The sequence below is a fragment of the Elaeis guineensis genome, chromosome 4 (assembly GCF_000442705.2).
Source record: "Elaeis guineensis isolate ETL-2024a chromosome 4, EG11, whole genome shotgun sequence".
NCBI lineage: Eukaryota > Viridiplantae > Streptophyta > Magnoliopsida > Arecales > Arecaceae > Elaeis > Elaeis guineensis.
In genome coordinates this window covers 18201626-18222697 of record NC_025996.2, presented here as the reverse complement: position 1 = coordinate 18222697, position 21072 = coordinate 18201626, and the positions used below count along the sequence as shown (strand labels likewise).

The 21072-nt window shown below is 36.5% G+C and overlaps 1 protein-coding gene across 1 annotated transcript; it reads right to left on the bottom strand.

Annotated features, from left to right (window-relative positions):
• Positions 1-12771: 12771 nt before the first annotated feature.
• Positions 12772-20386, bottom strand: LOC105043595 (beta-fructofuranosidase 1). Its single transcript, XM_010921176.4, is given in 9 exon segments — positions 12772-13290; positions 15831-15918; positions 16464-16699; positions 16773-16906; positions 16909-16933; positions 18886-19475; positions 19478-19750; positions 19905-19913; positions 20068-20386. Coding segments are annotated over 9 exon segments (1623 nt in total). The 5' UTR covers positions 20126-20386; the 3' UTR covers positions 12772-13080.
• Between the last annotated feature and the right edge of the window lie 686 nt (positions 20387-21072).

Sequence of the window (21072 nt, the reverse complement as noted above, 5' to 3'; positions counted from 1 at the left end):
GAAAAATATTATTGATGTATACAATAGTGTACAATTCATCCATCCACATCTACCATCATAATTATAGTCATTCATTCTGTCGCACTCCGAACCCAACATCCGGATCGGATACGTGATGGCCGCACACTCCTTAGAGCAAGCCCTAAAGAATATGCAAGGCCAAAAGTAATTCATTACAACCTCAACATCCATAATATCTAATTTCAATAATAACTTGTAAAATTGCATAATTACAATTGAAATTCTTTCAATCCTTTGATCAGATATCATGACACTCTATCCATCATGACACTCTATCTATCCATCTGCTCATTCGTAAATCCAAGTCATAGCCAATCATAAATATCCTGTAACTCTGAGAAGAAAAAGAAAGATGAAAGGGTGTGAGCTTTATAGCCCAGTAAGAATTTTCATATCACACCGATATAACAATATAATCCGAAAATAAGAATAAGCAATAAAACATAAAATCTCATATTCAATATCAGGAATAATACAAACATCTATAAATTATCTATCTTATCAAAAAAAATATATCATCATATGTTAACAGGTGAAACATTTTGTTCAATAATTGTTTCATGTCTTATCTTTCATTTCTTTCTTCATAAGCATATGATTTTTAACATTTTCTTTCTAGCTCTGGATTAACCATGTCTATACCTCAGTCATCATCTGAATCAATTTCCACTTAAAAGCTTTCAAGGCTGTTCCAGGATAAGCTTCTGGCCGGCTGTCCCACGTATGAAAGCCTGTGAGAGGCTGTCCCAGACATAAGCTCCTCGCGGGCTGTTCCAGGTATGAACTCCTGGCCGGCTGATCCACCTATAATCTAGTGGGGGCTGTCCCAGGCATAAACACCTAGCGGGCTGTCCCAGACATAAGTTCCTGACGGGCTATTCCACATGACAAGACTAGTTCATACCATATCTCTCTTTTTTATTTAATCATTATGTATTGATTTCATCAAATCAATTCTGACTTACATTATGATCAATTTAGATATGTCATATCCTATAATCATGTCATAAATTTCTGATACATATATATTAACATAACATACTCATGCTCAAAATCAAATAACAGTATCTCAGATATAATAAATTTATCGATCTCAAATCCGACGATACAAGACTAATAGTAAAATAGCATATATATAATGGTGATCATGTATAGAGATTCTTATTTTTACTGGTGACTGATCCAAATATAGAAATCAATGTTCTTCTTCGATTTATAAATTTTGAAAATAAAATATTCCACTCGACATCTTATGCAAACAATCGTATCTCTTCATGATCCTGATCAAATATAAAAATTATATATAGAGAAATTATCGATAATCGAACCTAATAACATAAATTCAGGACTTCTCCTAGGATTATCCAAAATCGAGATTTATCTAAGTATCTGGACCCTCTACTGATCCATAAGATTTTTAGAGAGAGAAAATTCATGAAGAGAGAGAAAAACTAGATAGAGAAAGTAGAGAGAGAATCTTCGTATCCTTTAGATGAGGCAATCAGGGTCGAGATCATCAGGGATCCTATCAGAGTGACTTAAAATGAATTAACCATGATTGATGTTATCAATTTCGAATATGGATTAGACCGGGATCTAATCTACTACATGAATTTCGAAGTAATCTCTGGTCATCATATTTTTATCTCAAGTTTATCCTAGAGTCCATGATGCAATCAGAGAGGGAGAGAAAAACTCTAAAGAGATAAAATTCATAAAAAGAGAGAAAAGATCTAGAGAGAAAAAATAGAGAGAATTTAGAGAGAAAAATGGAGAGAGAAGGTAAAGAGAGGAGAGAGAAAAGAGAGAAAAAATTCTCTCATTCTTTTATTTATTTATTTTTTTCTTTTTTTTTCTTTTCTTCTTCTTTCTTTCTTTTTCTTTTCTTCTTTCTCTTTTTTTTTTCTCTTTCTCTTTTTCTTCTTCCTTTTCTCTTCCTTGGCGAACAGGGGGAGGACCAGAGGGAAGGGGCTCGATGACTCGAGCTCCGACGAGGGGCGGCGATGTCTGGTCGATGGTGACAGAGCAAGGGGAGGCGATGGCGAGAAACTTAGAGAAAATCAAAAAAATAGGGGATCCACCCCTTACCTCTTATTTTTCGATCATTGGCCGGTCGGCGGCGGCCAAGACCCATAGGGAAGGAAAGCTAGGAGGTAAGGATCCTATCCTAGGGTTAGACACCGCAATCGACGGTGCCGATGGCCAAAAAAGAGAGAAAAAAGTCTCGGTAAAAATAGGGGTTCACCTTTCATGGACTTTTCGACGAGCTCGATGATCGGTGAGAGTGCACCATACCGTGGAAAGGAAGGGAAGGAAAAGGAGAAGGGCTTACCTCCGACTTCGGTGAGGTCACCGATGAGTATTTGAGATAAACATGATGAGGACATCCATGGCTTCCATAGAAAAATTAGAGAAAAATAAAAGGAGAAATCCGGTGCTCGTCGTGGCTAGCCATGGAGGAGGGAAAGAGAATTTTATAGAGGTCATCCTAGGGTTCCTAGTGGCCCTAGGAGTCCTTTTCCTGATCGGTCATGGGAAAGAAGAAGAAGACTCCAACGGGAGTCTTCTTCCAGATTCTTTTTTTCCTCATATGGGCTTGATTCAGGGTCCAATTGGGCCGGATGTTACATTCTCCTCCCCTTCAAATAATTTTGCCCTCAAAATTAACTTATGTTATTTGAGATACATATTTCAAAGTATACATTCTTCATGTCATTCTTAAACTTTTAATAGTTTGCCTTATATAATACTTGTTTCACAAGATTTTGATATAATAAAATTCTGTGAGGTCTCAAACTCATTCTCTTCATACTGATTTTTTTTTGAAGAACAGTAACATTTTGATCTTATATTAAAATACCTTAGTTATTTATCTAATATATTTCACTCAAAGTTCATAATTGTCTCAGATTACCTATGATGTAAAAAATAAAGAAAGATCGAATATTGGATACTCTTCACAATCATCGATTTTTTTTTCTTTTGACTTTCCAACAAATTTTATATGTAGACTCTCATCTTATGAAAATCTCAATCTTCTATATCAGTTCGAGTAACAATATTAAATTTAAAAAAATATGAGATCTGTGTCAAGACATTCTAAGTTTGAACTAATAACAAAACTATCAAGCTATTAATAAACTTGAGATATCTAGAATTTTTTGACATTATCTACAATGAAGCAACCTACAGACAAAAATTATCCGACTATGATCAGATTAGGTCAAAATCTATAGCATGCTTTCATTATCAATAAAATCCTTCCTTATTTGCAACTAATGTATTCCATCATAATATCTTTTGAATCAAAAAAATTTAATATTTTTAATCAATTTAATCCACCACGCTTTTGCTGTGCACTTTGATCTTAATTTACCAAAGTGTATGGATTTATCGAAAGATATCTTTGTATGTTAGATCAATCAAAGATAGATCCAACTTTCAAATTTTATATAAAACTTAGAGTAAAACTTTAAGTTTCTTTATCTTTACTATCTTTGGATATAGCATATCAAAATTAAATCTTGATCCACTTCTTATGTTTAAAATTATTACATAAATTTCATCCTCTTCAAAAATTCAACATGTCTAGAATCAATCAGAGTTAACCTTAGATTTATCTTACAATCATTTGGATAATTTTCAAATCAATCTTCCTTTTTAAAAGAATTAACTCTGACTCGAACAAACTAGAAGAACTCAAGCCAATATCCTTGTAAGTAGAATCAACTTGATTATTTCTTGTAGAGCTCTCTTCATCATAACCTTTAATATTAATCGATAAATCCATACAAAATCTTATCTCTTGTATAAGTCATTCAAAATTTAATACTAGCAAGATATCTTAGTTCAATTCAGAAATTCAAACTTTAACTTGAATAATTAATACACTTCACCATCTTCAACAATTACAAAAAAAATTAAAAAAATCTAATCCAAAGATGGTAATACGAATTATTGAAGATTTCATCATAACCTATATATCATACTCTAAAAAATATTTTTTTCTTTAATTTAACTATAATATTAAAATACCTTTGATCCACTTAGAAAAGTAAGCTTTTGACTTAAAATTCAATGCAACTTGAAAGATCAAAAAATCATATTCAGAATATGATATTTTGAATAACCAAAGATTTTATCAAGATGCGTATCTCATATTCTTATAATAAAATTCAAGCATATTTTTCATCTAAATTCGAGTTTCATATATGATCCTCTTATATATTCAATACTCAAAAATATTTCTCTATCATATGATACAATTCTTTCTTAGACCATATCCTAATTAACTTCCTTTTTAATAAGTCTAAAATTTATAATGCTCAAAAAATTAATATCAAAATCAGAAAAGTTATCATGATTTCTATCCATATAAGTTTAGCATTCCAAAATTATCGAGTATACCTAACATAACCTATCAATATCTCCCACTTCATTTCAGGATTAATACTTCTCATACTTAGGTCAACCTTATTAATTGAAATCCAATATATACTCATCAATTCTATCATATACCATCTATGCATAAATTTTATCATAGTATCTATTGAATCAAAATTCAAATATTGAATCTTTTTTTTATGTCTATTATATTTCTTTTGATCATAATCTAAGTTTAAATATCACTAAAGTCACAATCCTGAATAATTATAACTTTAAGATCAAATACCTTAAGTTATATTATCTAGTAATCATAACCTAAACTCTAACATCATTCTATCATATTCTTAATGATCATAATCTTAAACTCTGATATTATCTATCATACTCTATTAATTATAATCCTAAAAATGTCACAGTCCCAAGTGACCTTAAAGTTTTAATACTACTTCAGTCATATTCTTTGATATCACTCTGTCACATCCTATTGATCATGCATAAAGTTTTGATATCACTTCATAATCTCTAGTGATCTTAAACCTAAGCTCTGATATTATTTATCATATTCTAATCACTTATATCATAATCTTCAATGATCATAACCTAAGTTCTGATACCATTCTGTCACATCTTATTGATCATACATAAACTTTTGATATCACTTCATAATTATTAGTGATCTTAAACCTAAGCTCTGATACCATTATGTTACGTCCTGAACCCAACATCCAGATCGGATACATGATGGCCGCATACTCCTTAGAGCAAGCCCTATAGAATATGCAAGGCCAAAAGTAATTCATTACAACCTCAACATCCATAATATCTAATTTCAATAATAACTTATAAAATTTACATAATTATAATTAAAATTTTTTCAATCCTCTGATCAGATATTATGACACTCTATCTATCCATCTGCTCACTCATAAATCCAAGCCATAGCCAATCATAAACATCCTGTAACTCTGAAAAGACAAAGAAAGATGAAAGGGTGTGAGCTTTATAGCCAGTAAGAATTTCAATATCATACCGATATAATAATATAATCTGAAAATAAGAATAAGTAATAAAATATAAAATCCCATGTTCAATATCCGAATAATACAAACATCTATAAATTATCTGTCTTGTCAAAAGAAATGCATCATCATATGTTAACAGGTGAAACACTTTTGTTCAATAATTATTTCATGTCTTATCTTTCATTTCTCTTTTCATAATCACATGATTTTTAACCTTTTCTTTCTGGCTCTGGACTAACCAAGTCTGTACCTCAGTCATCATCCGAATCAATTTTCACTTAAAAGCCTTTCAAGGCTATCCCAGGATGAGCTCTTGACCGGCTGTCCTATGTACGAAAGTCCGTGAGAGACTGTCCCAGGCATAAGCTCCTGCGGGCTGTCCCAGGCATGAGCTCCTGACCGGCTGATCCACCTATAAGCCAGTGGAGGCTGTCTCAGGCATAAGCTCCTGACAGACTGTTCCACGTGACAAGACTAGTCCATACCATATCTCTCTTTTTTATTTAATCATTATGTGTTGATTTCATCAAATTAATTCTGACTTAATTATGATCAATTTAGATATGTCATACCCATATAATCATACCATAAATCTCTGATACATATATATTGATATAACATACTCATGCTCAAAATTAAATAATAGTATCTCAGATATAATAAATTCATCGATCTCAAATCCGACAATTCAAAACCAATGATGTAAGACCAACAGTGAAATAGCACATATATAATGATGATCATGTACAGAAATTCTTATCTTTACTGATGACTGATCCAAGCATAGAAATCAATATTCTTCTTCGATTTATGAATTTTAAAACAAGATATTCCACTCGATATCTTATGTAAACAATTATATCTTTTATGATCCTGATCAAATATAAAAATTATATATAAAAAAATTATCGATAATCGATGCTAATAATACAAATCCAGGACTTCTCCTAGGATTATCCAAAATGAGGATTTATCTAAGTATCTGGACCCTCCACTGATCCATAAGATTTTTAAAGAGAGAAAATTCATGAAGAGAGAGAAAATTTTAGAGAGAGAAAATAGAGAGAGAAATAGAGAGAGAATCTTCGTATTCTTCAGATGAGATAATCATGGTCGAGATCATCAGAGGTCCTATCAGGATGACTTAATATGAATTAACTATGATTGATTTACCAATTTCGAATATAGATCGGACCGGGATCTAATCTACTGCATGAATTTCGAAGCAATCTCTGATCATCATATTTTTATCTCAAATTTATCTTAGAGTCCGTGATGCAATCAGAGAGGGAGAGAAAGACTCTAGAAAGACAAAATCCATAAAAAGAGAGAAAAAATTTAGAGAGAGAATTTAGAGAGAAAAACTAGAGAGAGTAGGTAAAGAGAGGAGAGAGAAAAGAGAGAGAAAAGAAAAAAAAAATTCTCTCATTCTTTTTTTCTATTTTTCTCTTTTTTTATTTTTTTTTCTTTTCTTCTTCTTTCTTTCTTTTTCTTTTCTTCTTTCTCTTTTTTTTCTTTTTCTTTTTCTTTTTCTCTTTCTCTTTTCCTTCTTCCTTTCCTCTTCCTTGGCCGAACAGAGGGAGGACCAGAGGGAAGGGGCTTGATGGCTCGAGCTCTGACGAGGGGCGGTGGTGTCTGATCGATGGTGACAGAGCAAAGGGAGGCGACGACGAGGTTCGACTGACGAAAAATTTAGAGAAAATCAGAAAAACAGGGGATCCGCCCCTTACCTCTTATTTTTCGATCATTGGTTAGTCACCGGTGGCAAGACCATAGAAAAGGAAGGCTAAGAGGTAAGGATCCTATCCTAGATTAGACGCCGCAATCGACGGCATCGGTGGCCAAAAAAGAGAGGAAAAAGTCTCGATAAAAATAGGGGTTTACCTTTCATAGACTTTCCGACAAGCTCGATGGCCGACGAGGGTGCACGTGCCATGGAAAGGAAGGAAAGGAAGAAGGGAAAGAGAAGAAGGGCTTACCTTCGACTCCGGTGAAGTCTCCGGTGAGTATTTGAGATGAACACGATGAGGTCATCCGCAGCTTCCACGAAAAAATTCGAGAAAAATAAAAGGAGAAATCCGATGCTCGTCGTGGCTAGCCATGGAGGAGAGAAGGAGAATTTTATAGAGGTCCTCCTAGGGTTCCTAGTGGCCCTAAGAGTCCTTTTCCTGATCGGTCACGGAAAAAAGAAGAAGATTCCAACGAGAGTCTTCTTTCGGATTTTTTTTTCCTCATATAGGCTTGATTCAGGCCCAATTAGGCCGGGTGTTACACATTCATCAAATCGAGTGACAACAATACTGTGAGAAAAAACAGATGGGTGGACCACACTGGTTTAGCTTGTGCTAGGACCTTCCATAATTACATATTAATCTCTATCTTTTTCATAATTGCATAAATTTTGGTAAAAATTTTATCTATATAAATCAGCTCTTCCACTAGTTTTCTTTTATTGTCTAAGCATAATACTAAAGATCTGTTTGGTTGGGATATATCAAATTATAGAATATTTGATAATTTTTAAAAATTATTTATCTGAAAAAAATAATTATGGAGAAAAATATTTTTTATTATATTTGATTGATGAAAAAATTACTTCAAAAAATGATACTAGAAAAAGATTACTATGTTTGATTGAAGATAAATGTATATAAAAATATAACCAAATTTATAAATATATCCTTCAACATAAAATAATTTTTTAATATTAAGATAATGATATTATCTCTAATTAGTTTTTATATAATAATTATAATCATATAGCCTTTTACATAATGCCATCTCCATCTTAATTTCTTTACAAAAATTTGTTATTAAATGAATTTAGTAAGACATTAAAATAAATTCAATGATTATATATGCAACTTCATTGGAAGTATTTTTATCAAGTATAGATTAACACCACTTGAGAATTTACCAAATACCAACCCCCATAGTATTTGTTTTACCTTCTTCATCGAAAAAATAAACATGAGACCCATCAATTTTTTTACCATCTCTCTCTTCTATATTTTGTATCAAATATGATAATTTGACATGAGATTCATTTTTTCATGTCGGATTACCTCCAACCAAATAGTTCCTAAGGTTATAGAAGAATCAAATGTCCTTGGCATAACAACAAATAAGATCCAGGATTTGTCTTCTTCTTTCCAAGGACTTGACTACCAGGGATCAATGATGAAAGGGAATGGATTAAGAGGCCCGTAAAGTGCAAGATTCGGTGCAACAATGTCAAAAACATATGAAATTAGCAACGTTTGAAGAGTATAAGCAAATTGTTTTGTTATCATCTAAAGACCTTTGCTGCTATAAACTTGAAGTTTGAAAAAAATTAAGGGTGAAGTGAAGCACGGATGAGCTCCTATTAGATCCAAAAATCAAATTCAGTATATAAAATATCTAATATAAACTTGACTTTTACCAACCCAATTAGGCCATATGAAAATTGATAGTGGTCAGCACCAATGCAGAATTGGCGAAAATAGTAGATTTGAGATTCGGTTGCATCTAGAACTTGTCACGGACACCTTTACCATTTCAAACCAAAACGCTTAAGTGGTGACTTGGTCAGAGTCGCAGTGATCTTGTAGGACTTGATCTGAAACTTTATATTTAGATTTTCATTTCTTATGACACAGTGATGAGATAGTTTGTTATATTTTCTTCTTTGAATGACTAAGAAGTGTGATGGAGGGGATATTTCTTGCCCTTTAAGCTCTACTCAACCCTATCCCTACCTAGGTTGGAGCTCAGGTTCCAGGATAGACAAAGTAACCGCTCACGGAACCAAAGATTTACATATAAGGGATCTAGGGCCACTTACTACAAGAGCTAAGGGTTACAGCATCCAAAAAAAGGTTTGATAATTATCAAGAAGTATTTCAATTCTGTGCCTTCAAATTAAGCTGCCTCCCCCGGCCATAAAGCATGCCGAATATGGCAATCCGTTGGTGATATATAAATGGATAACTAGCAGGCAATCTTTAAAAATGTTTCCTTGTAACTGCCTCAACTAGCCATGAAGTGAGTTATGTACAACCTACTGTCGAAAAGTTGCTAGAGATTGATGACGCTTGCATACTTTAAAACAAGCATATCTCTGTCAAATGTTGCTTGAACATTACTCATGAAAATTTTGCAACATTGGAAGGTTATTCAAAAGCATGGCAACAGTGAACCAAGGATACCAAGATTTGCTTAGGATCTAGTCACGTCTAAATGTACAAACACTATCGACACATTACAGTGATTCACTGGTGAGCATTATAACAATGGAGACAAGTATGAGTATGACCCTGCCACCACTTCAGCTCCAGAACGGGTTACAGTATTAGGCTCTTTTTTGGGCAAATTACAGGAGTGAACTTGAGGGAAAGTCACCGACAGCTTTGCTCAAAAGTGGGAAAAGACGGTAAAAAGCAGGCCTGTTCGGGAAAGGTAACGACGTCGTGTTACTTTTAAGCGCTACAGAAGTGGGAAAAGATCGTGAAAGATCCCCTCATGAGCACGACTAAGTGTAGCTCAATTGGCCCTAAAAAAGGTAACCTAACGGCCAAAATTAAACTCGCTGCATGGACAGCACCAGGCCGCCAGCTCAGGTTCATGGGCTGAAGCTCAAAACAGAGGAGTTCATAGTAGATAAGAGGGACAAATTGTGGATCGGACCACTGAAACTTTGGTTCCGATGGTACAAGCTATTGCAAGCAACGGCTCGGTCTGTATTCGGAGTCGGGGTGTATCTTTCGTGCAGAAGAAAGATTCACCTTCCTTCACGCAAAGCCACCATTGGATGGTAGAATCATTGCTTTGAGGTCTGTGCAGGGGATGAATGGAGGAGTTTGGACTACTTGGAGATCTATTTAGGGTGCAATCTCTTGAAAAAAAAAGATCAATCATTCTTTCATGTAGGGGTCTGGGCTCTGATCCAAGTGAGGGGTGGACACAAGGTGGATAGAGAATAGCCCCTCTTAGTCTCAAAAGAAAATAAATAAATTGGCTATTTGGCAGCTCCACATCGCATGCGGAGAAATTATTGGTTAAAATGCTCTATCATGTATATCATACACCATCCAATAACAAGCAAGCACATCACCTATTGTTGAAGAAAGATACATAATTATCCAAGTTTGATTGAAAATTTTAAATAAAAAAAAATTTACTATTAACTATGATTAGCCAACTGACAATTTTTATTTTTTTAAAGGAAAAGAAGTTAACTTTCTTAGATGATGTGCTGGCTTGTTATTGAATGTTGTCGAGTATACACAGTAGAATTGTTCTAACCAATAATATCTCTCGCTCGTGGGGGAAAGAAAATGGGCTAGAGCCAAGGGGTACAGGAAAGGTTTTTAATGAATGAGATGTAAGCATAAAACACAAAAAACTAACAAAAACCCACGAAAATATTGTAAAAACAAAAGGATCATGTGCTTTGTAGAACTCTATGAAAACCCTCTGATTTAAGTGCATCTTGGTGTTGTGTGGGACTCCAGCCATCGGTGATGTGTAAATATATATTATAACTAGAGTTACAGAGGATTTGCATGCCCACAATGTTCAAGTTTCTGAAGTTTAAACCCTTCTTTGTTTCGGCCTATTAGGACATTCTGGTTTAGTGGTGCTCCTGATACTCCTATATAAACTAGCAGCCAATCCCAAGCTTTGTATATACTTTAGGGATGGTTGCCTACATTCACGGCAGTAAGAGCTTATCAACTCAAGGAGAAGGATCTTGATGCTTTCAATCCTGAAAGAGAAGGCTCTTGAAAAAGCGATTATTACTTTCCAAACTTAAAAGAAATCTCTCGGCAAGAAATATTCGTGGTTGTGTTCTAAGACCAAACAGCATGCAGTACTTTTAGCTCGCCCTTGTCTCAATTTCCTGGCCCTTAAGTCTAATGTCTTTGGGCTCGGTCCATTAAAAACCCGGGGACTGCCCCCAATCCGACAGCTCGACATGGTTGTCCATGTTATTTGCTGTCCAACAGACAAGACAAGATATAAGATGTAATCCAGATTTAACAAATGAAGAAAATATGGAGTTTTTTGCATCATCTCTTTGTTTTTGGGTGACATTCTGCATCAATCTCTTGGCTCTATAAGACAGGCAGAGTTTTGATGTCGAAAGCCAAACTGCTGCTTTACAAAAAACATTTTAAAAACATGAAGAATCACAAGATTCCCGGACGCCTCAAACACTTGTATCAGTTTCAGCCAATCATGCGAATTCTTGGATAGGCTCTAAGCTTTCGCTAGCTTAGGTAGCAATTATGTGCACTAGCATCGATGTCAAGTTGGGAATAAAAGGTTTAAAGAGGCAAAATTATGAGGGTTACTTGGCTATCAAAGAGGCTAGCAATCAAGAACTTGAGAACACGGGACGTGCACGTCAGGCTTGGCCTCTATTATTTGGGTCTACGGCTAATCAGCACATGTGATCTCGAGTAATGACGTGCTGTGGTCCTGAACAATTATTTTTTGAGAAATGTCGGTTGTACACTCTTCTTATTTGGATTTATATTTCTGAATGAGATGGACTTAATTTCCTGGGCAATTTGACAGAGCAAGAATGGGGCAAGAGACTTTAAGCAACCAGGGTACGCCACTCCAGATTTAAACTCGAAGGATCTACTTCTTAGAGAGTGACGACCAACATGACGCTGCTCACATGGGCAAAAATTATTAGATGGATCAGTCCAAATTGTAGAGCATACTAGTGGTAGATGATAGGATAAATTCTCACTTCTATTTTGATTTTGAACTTTTTAAATATAAGGATAGATGAGTATTGGATTATTTGTTGGATCTGATACGTCTAATAATTTTTTGCTCATACGATGACATGGACATATAATTTTTTTAAGAAATATAAAATATAGAATTTAAGATGCAATTAATTCCAGTAGAATGCTGGTTCGGAATTTTTGTATGGAAAAAAAAAAGGAGCTAATAAAATTCACTCAAGCTGACTGCTTCTCAACAACAAGAAATTACTCTCTTTTATCTAAAAAAATTAATATCAGTTATGTATGCTAGAACCTAGACCTCTCCAGAGGAAGCTCTATAAAATCTCTCTCTCTCTTTCATAATTGAAAGCATGTGAGGGAGAGACGTGCCAACCTCTAAACCAACTTCTGTAATTATGGAAAGTCTTCAAGAGAAATAAATAGTTTTTAGCCAAAATGCACTCTCGGGCAATCCATCAGTACCAACGTGGAAGATATATGCAAAGGAAATTGCCACTGGCCTTCAAACCATAAGGTTAGATGACCGACAAGAAATATGATAATAGACCTAACGCTCTGAAAAGAGTCACCTCTACAATTTCTAACATTGTAAATTTCCATTGGTAAACTTCCATTTATTTTCAACTCTATTAATAATATAACATGGGGAAAGCATCTTATTTCCTACATTGCACATCAAAAAAAAATAAAAAACACAAAATATAAAAATAGGCTTGCAAACCGCCAAAGTGAAAGAGCAAAAAGAAGGAAAAAAAAGAAAACTTTACAGGCTTTTCTAATGGGATCACATGCAATTCTATTATGAATCTCATGACAAATGGTATTAGTGCATGCAGATAACGGGATGACATGGAACATAGATTATTTCGTGGCTGAGCTGCTGAAGGCTGAAAGAGATTAAATCACAAGGCTTCAGTCTGGGCTGAGTACGGGTGAATGAATGCAGAGTCCATCTGCCATATCTTGAGTGACTTGGCGGTCATGGAAGCATCGGTTGCGTTGTTGAAAAGGAATACTCTTGCCCCACCATAAATTGCTCTAGTTGGGTACACGCGTGATGTGATGCACGCCCTCCCCCCTTGAGCAAAGCTCTCGATTATGGAGTGATCCACCTATGATGAATTGGAACAGTGTCAGAACTATCTTATTTTGGAACATCAATTAGCGCGTTAGCAGAAGAGAATGACATGTAGATTCAAACTAGATACTGGGAACAGTGGACCCCCTATGTTTTGCATCGATGATGAATGGAATTCTTAAACCAGAATTTGCTTTTCCTCTGAAATTTTTTATGCACAAATTTTAGACGCACAGACGCGTGAACACGATGCTAAAAATATCTTTTTTTATTGATAAATAGTATTAAGAATCGTAGAATACTGTACAGCATTCCATGGCCATCATCAATAATTGAACAGCTATCGGATTTCTTTTTGCCTGATTGGCCATTTTGATTGGAACTGCTTGATGTGAACCTCGCAGTCTGTCCTCGGAATCTTCATAAACCCTGGTGGTTGAGATCAGGGTCCAGTAACCTAACCCACGTGGATGAAAAAGGGTTGTAGGTTTAAAAACAGTACATTACGTGTCTTGCTTTCGACTCACCACGTTCGACTAAACAAAGAGAACCAAATGTGCCAGAAAAAGACAAATTTGAACACTTAGGATGCGTTTGGTTAAACTTTTTTTTATTTTTTATTTTTTAAAAAATATTTTTATTTTTTATTATTAAATAAAAATAAAAAAAAATAAAAAATGTATTTGATAACTATGTTGCTATAAAGTAAAAAATAATATTTAGAAACGGCAGATGAAAACTGATGAGAAAGAAAAGTTTGATCGCTTTACTTTTTGGTTTGGCATTTTAAAGATGCGAAAGTAAAAAAAAATTAAAAAATAATTTTTAAAAAATAAAAAATTTTATTTTACATATAAATAATTATTTTGATTTTTACATTTTACTTTTTATGGTGTTACCAAACGTTGCTTTTTAATTTTTATTTTTTAAAAATTAAAAAAATAATATTTTTTAATGGCTAATCAAACGCACTTTTATTGAATGAGATGCTGATTTTTAAATCAAAATTTGATTTTATTTATTTTATTTCTCAGAGAATGATAAAGGGTTCTAACTCTGCACCCTACCCTTCTCTGGTTGCACCCTTTCATCAGAGCCAAAAGTCTAATCCTAGAATAGACCTAGCTTAATGCTTATGGAACAGGAATACTAATAATGGACATGCTATCGAGAGAGATGTGTCAGATGCCAATCAAATTGAAAAATCGATCCAAATTAATTATTTTGATTTCATTTGGATCGAATTTTTTTATATTCTATTTGATTGCAGATTGAAATTTTTTAAAATCAAAATAATTTATGTGATTTTGATTTAAGTTTAAAAAAATCTACTCAAATCGAACCAAGCTGTAGATATACTATATAAATTAGGATAGATGACCAGCCCAACATAACCACTACATGTAACCCGAACTCTTGCTTCCAAGCTCAACAAATTGGCCTATGATGGTACTTTATTTTGAAGTGAAAATACATCTTATAAATAGCCGATGTGGAACTAAAAACTATTTAACCCTTTTAATCGCAACCAAGCCAAGTCATCTTATCAAATATCAATATCTAGACCAGTATAATATATATAAAGGCCTTTAACCCTAGCTGCCCCCTTCTCTTGCCTCTCCTCCACTCCACGATGCTTGGTCCCTTTCTTTCCGGACTTCTCAACCCTTCTTTAGATAACCCTCGCTCTCTATTCTTCCCATCCTAGAGCACTTCCCCCTAGTCTCCTGCTCCATCGCAACAACATTGCCTTCTCAGATTGGGATCACTAGATACCAAGAAGGGCAAGTCGAGCAAGGACTAGTGGTCTTCTCATGGTTGGTTGTGGTCTTCTTTCTCAACTTGGTAGATAACAATAAATAGATAAATCCATCCATCACTTCTATCTTGCACCCTCATCCTTTACCTCCTTCTAAGCTTCGAATGCAGCATTCCTCTCCCTAGCAGCTTTCCCAACTTTCTTCTAGTGTTGCAAATCTATTAAGGTTTATGTAGATGGATTGATCATTATGGGTTTTCTCTTTGCATGATTAGATCCTTAGGGTTTTAGATCTTTAAGTGCTTTTAGTTAATGTTCTATAAATCATATGATACCAATTCTTTTTGCACTAATTATGAATACAATTATTCATTCTTTTTGTTATATATGCATTAATGCCATCGAACTATTTATCTTTTGCTTCTCGTTGATGGCTTTAGGCATTAAAGAAAGCAAATTGTGTTTTTTTTTTCTTCACTAGATTTTGTTCTTTTTCATAGTAATATAATCTTGTTTTACCCATCAAATCGGTAAAATGAACCGAATTAAACCAAATATTTTGAATCAATTTAAATCCGTTTCCTCAGATGGTCAATTCGATTTCATTTTCACGTTTGAAAAATCAATTCAAATTGGTACAGATTAAAAAATAACGCTAAGCAGGCCCGACCCGAACATACAACATTCTTTCTATCGGTGATACCATCGAAACTAATCAAAAAATTGCCAAGCAACTCTATCGATTTCATCCATGAGAAAAAATTTAAAGATAAACTAATTACTACCACACATATTATCCAAAGAATCCAACTTACCAGAATCCTCACTGTCAGATTTTCACCATCGAGCACTGGCACCAAACTACCATAAACCCTCTTGACAAGATCATTTGCCATCGATGACCTGCATTTCAGCAAATTACCAACTATTAGGTCCCATTAGTCCATTCTCTCAATCGTAACAGAATACTAGAACATTGTAGCATATTCTAAGAGCCAGACTAGAATCAGATATTTTGAATTTGGACTTAGATCTGATTAGATTAAAGCTCTATCATAGGTATCCTCTATCAATGATTCAAAAAGTTAAATGTAATCTATTATTTTAAAACTGCTTGCATACAAAAAATTATATGATTTGAAGATTCTTAACCTATGCAACAAGTAGTCAAAAATTGGACAACTTAAATAAAATTGAATTAGATGCATTTTTTGATCACTTGATACATAAGATAGGGATCTTCAAATTATATAATTTTTAGTGTTCAAGTAGTTTTAAAATAGTAGATCATATCCAACGACTTGAAACATCGAGGTAGGATCTCCATTGTTCAATTTTGATTTGATGAGATATACGTCCGAATCTGATTAATCTTTTCCAAATCTACCGCACTGTGTGTGTGTGTACACACACACATACATACGGACACAAGCAACAAAAAGACATGCCTCGTCTCATCCTGGCAGAAGAAAGTGCCAAGGCCGCCATCGGTTCCCCTCCGGAGGAAAAAATACACAGCGGTCTGCTCTTTCAGGTCCTGATCAGCCAACACGAGCAATCCAAAGGGTCCCAACGCACCACGCCCGGCAGCACCACCGCTTGTGCTGCAGTTGTACCCTACGTCGGCCTCCACAGTCCGTTCCAAGGCCGATAAGTCTATCTCGAACTCAGCCTCGATGTCCAACTGCGATGTAGATTGTGGACCCGTGATTACAAGTAACAGGAGGAGCAACTAGCAAAAGAGCACATGAAGCTACCTCTGTGGCGTGGGTGACGTCTAATGGAACCACTGATCCGGTGCTAACTTTGATGTTGCTGAATTCTTGTTTGCTCGATCTTAGGCTCTCCACCTCGTCAACTGGCCACTGTATTAGGTTGCTCTTCGTTTGTCATCATAGAGGACCGTCCTTGGAATGGCCTGCACGTGGTGTCAAATTAGACGCAGAGTTCAATGATAAGTCATGGCGGAATCATAAATGTATAACTAATTACCGGGGAGTCAAGTGTGCCAAAAATTACTAGTATCGCTTCGCTAGGAAGAAAATGATGGTAACCGTGACAGATCATTGTTTATCTACCATTTATGGTGGAAGGTTATGAGTTGACATTGAGGACTTGTAGCCCCACTGGTTTAAGAGAGGTTGTGGATCCGATTCCAGAAGCTCCCACGATGGTTCGGTGGTCAAAGCCCATAAACTTACATATACATATTCAAATAAATGAATGCAACACTAGCTGTTCTGCTAAATGCAATTAACAATTAAGAAGGCCCGATGCAAAACCTGTCGGGATTGCAATAGAGTCCTAAATAAATTAAAAAAAAAAATTGATCAGCAGGAAGGAGTAGGATATTTTAGTTTGAAATAATTTTATCTATTACTTCGTCAAACAAGAAAAGTTGGTCAACAAAGAATGTAGTTATCAACTTACTTATACGATATTCTATCCAATTAAAAAAAAATATATACATAGCTAGCCAAAGACTACATATATTTAATAAAAAAATTTAATAAAAAAATTTTAGACATCTTCCACATTCCACGGCGTATGAGTCAAATACTAATGGCTACTCTTAGAAATAGAATAAAGTGAAATAAAAGCCTCTTGATCCATTTGGTCTATCTCTTTTTAGAGAGAAAATCCGTTGAACATATGAAATATTTTTTTTTTTGAAAACGGCAAAAAATTTCAGAAAAAAATACACTTGGAATATTTTACTTTGTCTCCAACTAAATCATTTACCCACTAATTCCAGAAATTATATACTCCAGTAAGAAAAAAAATAATTTAACATGTTTTATTCATTTTAATTATTTTAAATTTTTTATTTCACTTTCAAAGGCGGCCAAACAGTGTCCATCTCGCAATTATTATCCATCCACTATCCTTCCTCAATTATTATCCATGTCCATTTCTCAATTATTATCATCAATTTGCTCGAGAGGATCTGGAGAAATAATTGCATGACCAGGTCCAAGTGGACCAGGGCAGACCTCGGGCCATATGCACGGTGGATGACGCGCAATCGGCAATTGGTGAAATACAAGGGGTAATGTGGCGTGGTCCATTTGGACCTGGTCCAAGTAATAATTAGACGACGATTAGTATTCACAGCGTGCCACTTAGTATGCACCGGGTAAAAAATTGAGGTGTACCAGTTTCATACGTCTGTCTAACCCGCCATTATTTATTTATTACTACCGGCCTCCATATTTGAAGAAACAACAATGGGAAATTGGCGATATTGACCCTTTAATCTGACACATAATCGTGTTTGGGGTGTATCTACCGTGCCCTGAATATCCACAAGATCGGATTCGGATCGGAACTTGAATATTCAGATCCAGATCCGATTTTAGTTACTGATATTGGATCTGAATCCGAATACCCAATGGGTCTAGTCTTGAAGTATGAGATCCGGATCCTAATTGATCCAGATATTCAGATTTGATTTCGAAATTCAAAATTATATTTAAAATTTAAAAAAAAATTAAAAATTATATAATAACTCAAAAAAATTTAAAAATTATACAATCATATGATCATACAAATAAAAATATAAAAATTATTCAAATTCAACAAGTAAAACTTTAATTATAAAGTATCCAAAAATATAACAATATATAATTATAATAAAACATACAATTATATATATTATTCGGATCTCAAATCTATCGATATACTATATTAAATATTCAGATTCTATCTGTTTATACGATATTTATCGGATCCGGATCTAAATCTGAATAAACAGATAATCTGATATCAGATCCGGATCATAAAATCAGATTAACAGACCTAATACTGGAATATCAGATCTCCGGATAACTCACTGACAAAATCTTAACAAAAAGTCTCGTTCACTTTTACCTGCAGGGAGGCCCAGCCCTTCAAGAGATCGGTCCACTCGCTGTCGGTCTCCGCGGTCCAACCCCACAGGACTCGCCTCTCCTTCACCGGGTCGTAGAAGGTCTTCGACGCGTAGAACTTGCCGTAGTCGTACCTCAGCCCGATCCCCACGTCCATCTCCGGCTCGTCTGGCGTCCACGTCCCCTCGTCGCCGTCGTACGTCCCGATCGCGTAGTAGTCCTGCTTCTTTTCATCTAGACTGGCCTTCAGCACGTGCTTCACCTGCGTCCCCGGCCCGGTCGACGTGTCCAGCCCCACCTTCGACCCGGTCGACACGGGGTAGAAGTCCACGCACTCCCACATCCCAGTCCCGTTCACCGCATGGAGAAAGCCTGGTAGCAGCTCGTAAGTTATAAAGTCCTTGGTTTGGTACAACAGCGCTATCCCGGTGTGCTCCGCGTCCTTGGCCCCGATTGCAAGCCGCCAGACCGAGTCCGTCGGCACGTACCACGCCGTGGTCGGGTCGCGGAAGTCGGTCGGCCCGACCCAGGCCGGGGGAACGAGAACCGGGTTGGACTCGGACTTGTTCCAACTTATGAGGAGCGGGTCGCCGGGTCGGCCGGGAAGGCGAGGTTCTGGACCTGGACCAACTCGGTGGTCGAACCGGTGTAGACCATGGCGATCCGGCCGTCCGGCAGCAGGGTGGCGGAGCCGGTCCAGACGCCGTTGGCGTCGTACCAGCGGTCGGGAACCATGGCGAGGGGAAGGTAGAACCAGTGGACGAGGTCACGTGATACGGCGTGCCCCCACGTGATGTTACCCCACAAGGCCGAGTCCGGGTTGTACTGGTAGAACAGGTGGTACCACCCCTTGTAATACATCGGCCCTGCCATCCATTAGTTAACAACCCAATCCAACGGTCACAATTCATTCCCATGATTCCATCCCAACAACAGCACAACAATCCCATCAAAAAAAAAAAAGAACAGTACCCAAAAAGTTTTGGAAAACAGTCCACTTTTTTTATTAAATTTTCTTACCATTCGGATCTGAAGCACGAAAGCCAACGCGAGAGAGATTCCCCAGAAACGGGAGATTAAAAACGAAGAAGAAAAGAAAAGAATCAGTATTTACATCTTATCTATTATTGAAGTAAAGATGGGAGAAGGAAACAAGAAGGGAGAAGAAAGTTAAGGAAGGAACCATTCATCCAGTTCTCCTGCGGCTGGAAGTGGAAGGCCGTGCGCTGCCAGACGAGCATGACGTTGGTCCAGGGGTAGACCGGGGTGGCTCCGAGGATCGGCCCGTTGGACTTCTCCGATACCCCCGAGGCCGTGCCCCGAGAACGGTCCACCGGTCCACGGGTGTCTCCCTTGCTTGATCGAACTCCAGTTCTCCTTGCGGTTCACCGCCATGGTAGAAGAGAGAGACGAGACCCAGCAGTGCTACGGCTGTGATGCCAAACAAGACTAGCCTTAAGGCCCTCCTTGGAGTTTTATTAGAAGAGGTGGGAATGGTGGAGTCATCGTTGTCCTCCACTTGTGGTAACGGAGGGTAGGAATAGGGGACGAAGATGGGGGACTCCAGATCTGGGACGTCCATGGATATGGAAGGATGAAAAGGAACGGGTCTTAATTAAGACTACAATATTGTTGCAGTATGAGAATTTATTTATTATGTGCAGATAGAAGAGAAGATAGATGAATGGGCTTGTTATGTATGAGATGAGAAATGAGGGCAAGTGGTGGAGAACAAAGTGGAACGTGATTGCTAGAAGCTGAGAAGAGAGAGAGGAGAGAGAGAGATGGGGGCCGTGGACAGGTTGTGTTGGTTCTCCGGGTGCACGGGGGCCAATTAAGGAAGCGCTTCACATGTACGTTCTCGACTAGTTTTATAGGCTGGAGGTAGGACACGTGGGTGGCAGATAGGCGGGCACGGAGGTGAGATACGTCTCCTGACACCTTCCTTGGCTGTTGGCTCAAGTTAATTAATAATAATTATTCTTCATGAATGATGCGGGCTTGGGACAGTTCCAATTCCACGCGGCGCCAGCTCAGCTGTCCGGGCCGTCTAATTACGCATGCGTCATACGGGAGGGGAGGAAAGAGTAAAATATTTAGAAACTCGCGATTGGTATGCGGCAAAAAATGTTGAAACCACCCCCAAAAGTGAACTTTATAATAATTTAAAAAGAAAAGAAAACGCTGA